Source organism: Hordeum vulgare, chromosome 3H, assembly GCF_904849725.1.
Source record: "Hordeum vulgare subsp. vulgare chromosome 3H, MorexV3_pseudomolecules_assembly, whole genome shotgun sequence".
Classification (NCBI taxonomy): domain Eukaryota; kingdom Viridiplantae; phylum Streptophyta; class Magnoliopsida; order Poales; family Poaceae; genus Hordeum; species Hordeum vulgare.
In genome coordinates this window covers 413,717,828-413,722,086 of record NC_058520.1, presented here as the reverse complement: position 1 = coordinate 413,722,086, position 4,259 = coordinate 413,717,828, and the positions used below count along the sequence as shown (strand labels likewise).

At 49.5% G+C, this 4,259-nt stretch overlaps 1 protein-coding gene across 1 annotated transcript; it reads right to left on the bottom strand.

The window, feature by feature from the left end:
* Positions 1–297: 297 nt before the first annotated feature.
* Positions 298–2,657, bottom strand: LOC123444027 (mannan endo-1,4-beta-mannosidase 1). The gene is made up of 3 exons (XM_045120622.1): positions 2,238–2,657; positions 1,842–2,036; positions 298–1,329 (listed from the first exon to the last, which is right to left on the bottom strand). Exons 1-3 carry the CDS (start codon positions 2,568–2,570, stop codon positions 574–576), a joined length of 1,284 nt encoding a protein of 427 aa, XP_044976557.1. The 5' UTR covers positions 2,571–2,657; the 3' UTR covers positions 298–573.
* Positions 2,658–4,259: the final 1,602 nt, after the last annotated feature.

The following is a 4,259-nucleotide window of genomic DNA, read 5'->3' as shown; positions in this document are numbered from 1 at the left end:
GGAAAAATTGTCCAAAGGCATGGCAAGAAATGCATTGCGGTAGAAGTCGTGATGCTATTATTGTGCTTGAGGCCGTGGCATCGAAGGACACATGGATTTGGCATGCATTTGTTGGTTTGCCGGGAACATTCAATGATATTAATGTGCTCAATAGATCTCCTTTGTTTAAAAGATTAGTTTGAGGGTTCTAGTCTTTGTCCTTGTTTTTCAACCCTTAAAAATGTTAAAAATGGCTAATTCTCAACCCTTAAAACTGATTTTAGATTTAAGGGTTTGAGGGCTCTATTAAACATGCTCTTACACCATGATCACTCCACCACATTTGGCTATGTCGTGATCCAGAAGAACAACGAAGAAAACATGTCCTCTTCCAAGGAAGGTAACAAGAAGGATAACAAATATTACTCCTTTTCTCCCGGATGAATAATCTTGAATCATCTCGAGGAGAACTTGACTCACTCACACACGTAATGCACACAAAAAAAAAAGGCACGCATTCTTACTCCGTCATCATCACTTCACTATATAAAAGAAGTAGAGATCCTTTGTTGTCGTGGTGGTCTGTGGCCTTCTCTAATTGCCACCGGTGACCTTCCCGCTCGCGTCCCCCTTGGCGCGCTCAGCCCGCGCGAACGCCTTGCCGAGCATCTTGAGCTTGCGGCTCTCGTACGTGATAACGCCGGTGGTGGACGCCGGCGCCTCCGCGAAGATGACCTGGTAGCCGTCCCCGTAGGAGTCCATGCCGTCGGCCATGAGCTGCCAGAAGAGCCCGCCCACCGTGGGGCCGCCCTTGCGCGCCGACTGGTAGATCTTGGCGTAGACCATGCCGAACTGCGCGTCCCGCTGGGCGCTGCTGAACCCGGGGTCCCTCTGCGACTTGCCGAACTCGGCGATCAGCAGCGGCTTGCGCAGCGTCCCCTGCGCGTCCGCGATGTGCGCGTCCAGCCACCTGCCCAGGAAGTTCCGCTGCGCCTGGTCGTCGGAGCTCGACAGCCACTGGTCCGGGTACGAGTGCACGGTGGCGAAGTCGATGCCGGGGACCCGGTTGTTGGCGATGAAGTCGGTGCCCACCTGGCGGCCGGCCGGGTTCACGGAGGCGGCACGGGACGACGACGAGGACGCGCCGTAGAAGCCCTCCAGGCCGGCCTCCAGCATGTGGTTGCCGTCGATGGACTTGACGTGCGCCGCCATCTCCGTGATCCAAGACTGGATGGTCCGCCCGGAGAGGTCGGACTGGCACCGGGGCTCGTTCATCAGCTCCCACGCCAGGATCGTCGGGTCGTCCTTGTACGCCACCCCGGTCACCGTGTTCACCCTCGTCAGCACGGTCTTCCAGGATGCAAAGAGAGAGCAGAGTAAAAGTTGTCACGAGCGTGCCCGGAGTGGCATGCCAATAAAGATTCAGAGAGCTATTATCATCATGTCGCAGTGAGCGACAGTAGGAGCACGACCCAAACGAGTGGTGTTTGACTAGTCGTCTGAGTACCTAGAACTAGAAGCATCCATCCAACAGTATTCCCACGAATAAAAGTTACAAAAAGTGCTTCTTATGCACACTCCAATGCCACTACTGTGATTTGCAGCAGCGATTTATTTTGTCTGAGTACTGAGAGACACTGTCGGTGCCTCGGTGGAGACATACTGAGCAAAAGCAAGAGCAAGGATTGCCAACGATACTCCACAAAATCTTGTAATTTCTCCCACGTAATAATAATAAGAAAACTAAAGATTTTTTCTTCATCCAGGAAGGACCAAATAATGGTGCTACAAATAAAGATGGTAAAATCCTGCAAGAAAACGTTGCAAGTTACTCGATATTTGCTGTTGTTTGTACGTAGTACCTTGACATGGTTCTTGTAGAAGGCCTTGACAAGAGAGTTAGTGAAGAAGTCATCCTCAGATCCGATGGCCTGCCCCCGCCCCCTTGCCCACTCTACATACTGCTTCTTCCCTCCAAAAGTGTCGTAGTTGTTCACAAGGCTCAGTATCACCTTAATCCCGTTCTTCCTAGCCTCAGACAGCACAAAATCCAACCCCTAGATGCACAAACAAACAACAACAACAACAACAACAACAACAACAACAACAACAGCAAAATTACTCTCTCAGGGAAACAGAGCCATGTGCAAATTATATAGTAGCCGAAGGAAAAGCACCGAATGATCCAAGAAACCGAATGTTTCGGAAAATAAAGATACAAAGAGAAAAGTAAAGTCGAGCAAAATGTGGGCGCGGACCTTGAAGATGTTCTCGTTGTAGCTGCCGGGGGCGGACTGCAGCGCGTTGCTGCCGCCGTCGCTGAAGGCCCAGGTTCTGGCGACGGAGAGACCGCGCGCGGCGGCCTGGCTGAGCGCGGAGGTGACCTTGCCCCTCTGCGCGGGGTCGGCGGCCATGGTCATGAGCCAGTAGGCGTTGAAGCCGTTGGCGTAGTAGGGGCTGCCGTTGATCACGAAGCGGGTGCCCTGAGCCCTCACGAACCCGCCGCCCGCCGCCTCTGCTTCCCGGCCTCCATGGACGCACAGGAGCACGAGCACAAAAAGAGCTACTGGTGCTCCATGATGAAGCCTCATTCCTTCTGGGACTGAGAGGTCTCGTGCTGGTCTGCTAGGTTGCGCTCTCTGAAACTGGATGACAATGGCGCTGAGCTGAAGCTCAGTGGGTGCCTTAAATAGAGCAAAGCTCACCGGGCATTGCTTCACAGTCGTGCCACTGAGTAACACACTCACAGTTGCATCAGTGACTATGATGTTTCATGCTAAACCCCACTTGTCAGTCTGCGCACATAGGTGCAGCGGATGGTTCGGTTTAGTTTATTGAACTACAGTTGGGGTTCGTTTACGCCGGTGGCCTTAACTTCGTCGGTACCGGCGCATGGAAGTACGAATTTATTGGCACCTCACATGGGTAGGGAAGGGCATGATGGTACGGTTTTGCGGTCCTCGGTAGGGTTTACCAAATCCATCTCGGTTTTGGAGTAGGGTTTCGCGGTCCGGGTAGAAGCAAATCGGTCAAGACGTGCTCATTTCACGTGCCGAGAAATAACTACTCCTCCACTGAATATTTCCTTATCGAGAAAGCCTTGCAAAAAAGAAGAAAATACGTTCTGGATCAGCATTATAAAATTGCGTCGTTAAACTAATTCCACGAGCTGAGCTCCATTAAGACAGGTTCTGTCGGCGGCACGACCTGCAAAGTTGAGCTAGTAATGATTAGCTACGCTTCATTCTTGTCCTTGAGCTAGCCGGCTAGGGTTAGAACTGCACCGCCTTTGTTTAGGCTGTTGATAACCCTTCTGGAACGCGCGCGTCCCTCACTGCGTGAAAAACAGAAGAAAAGAAAAGGAATAGCTGCAATTGGTCTGTGGCGACTGGCGTGTGATCTCTTCATTAGGTGTGGCCCTGATCGGCTTCTGCTACCCCGTATGTGCATATCACTCTATTTTAGTATTTGAAGGTGCAATTCTGATAAGACGTGCACGCTATCTGCAACGTCATTTGAGGAGCAATCATGCTTCCCTGGAAGTTACTCGTTTGTACCTTGGGTAGTCTCAAGGAAGAAAGTGGTGATGCCTTTGGATGTCCTATAGTACTGACCTGACCAGTAAGGGGGTGTTTGTTTCCACGGACTTTTTGATGTAGGGACTAAAAAAAGTCTTCAAAAGTCCATGTGAAACAAACAGGAGGGATTTTTAGGGACTAAAAGGGGGTATTTGAGACTATTTGAAGAAGTCCCTATAAAAGAGTCCTTTTGGTACTTTTTTGGCACTTTTTTTAACAATGCCCCTACTTTTAGCATGTCATTTAATAACTACCGGAGTACTACTCCCTCCGTTCCTAAATATAAGTCTTTTAAGCGATTTCATTAAGTGTCTACATACGGAGCAAAATGATTGAATGTACACTCTAAAATATGTCTATATACATGCGTATGTAGTTCACTAGTAAAATCTCTACAAAGACTTATATTTAGAAACGGAGGGAGTATATTACTAAGGATAACATGGTCTTTTTACATATCATTTAATGACCTATAGTCCCTATTTAGTCCATGTAAACAAACGGATAGGAACTAGGAACTTTTAAGTTGAAACTAAAAAAAGTCCCGGACTTGTCAAACAAACAGGGCCTAAGTACGTGACGGTGTTTAACTGCGGTGTGGCATCAACTCGGTGATGTCACTTTATTTGCCTTGTCTCTGGGAACGCTGGATCCGGCGTACTAGCTGTGGTAAATATCGACACCGTAGTACTACCAGTACAG

Excerpts from the sequence above, each read along its gene's own strand:
- LOC123444027 (XM_045120622.1), bottom strand. The coding sequence starts at position 2,570 with ATGAGGCTTCATCATGGAGCACCAGTAGCTCTTTTTGTGCTCGTGCTC. Across the intron at positions 2,037-2,237 it reads ACAACGAGAACATCTTCAAG|GGGTTGGATTTTGTGCTGTC; the intron begins GTCCGCGCCCAC and ends TTGTGCATCTAG. Across the intron at positions 1,330-1,841 it reads TCTACAAGAACCATGTCAAG|ACCGTGCTGACGAGGGTGAA; the intron begins GTACTACGTACA and ends GCATCCTGGAAG.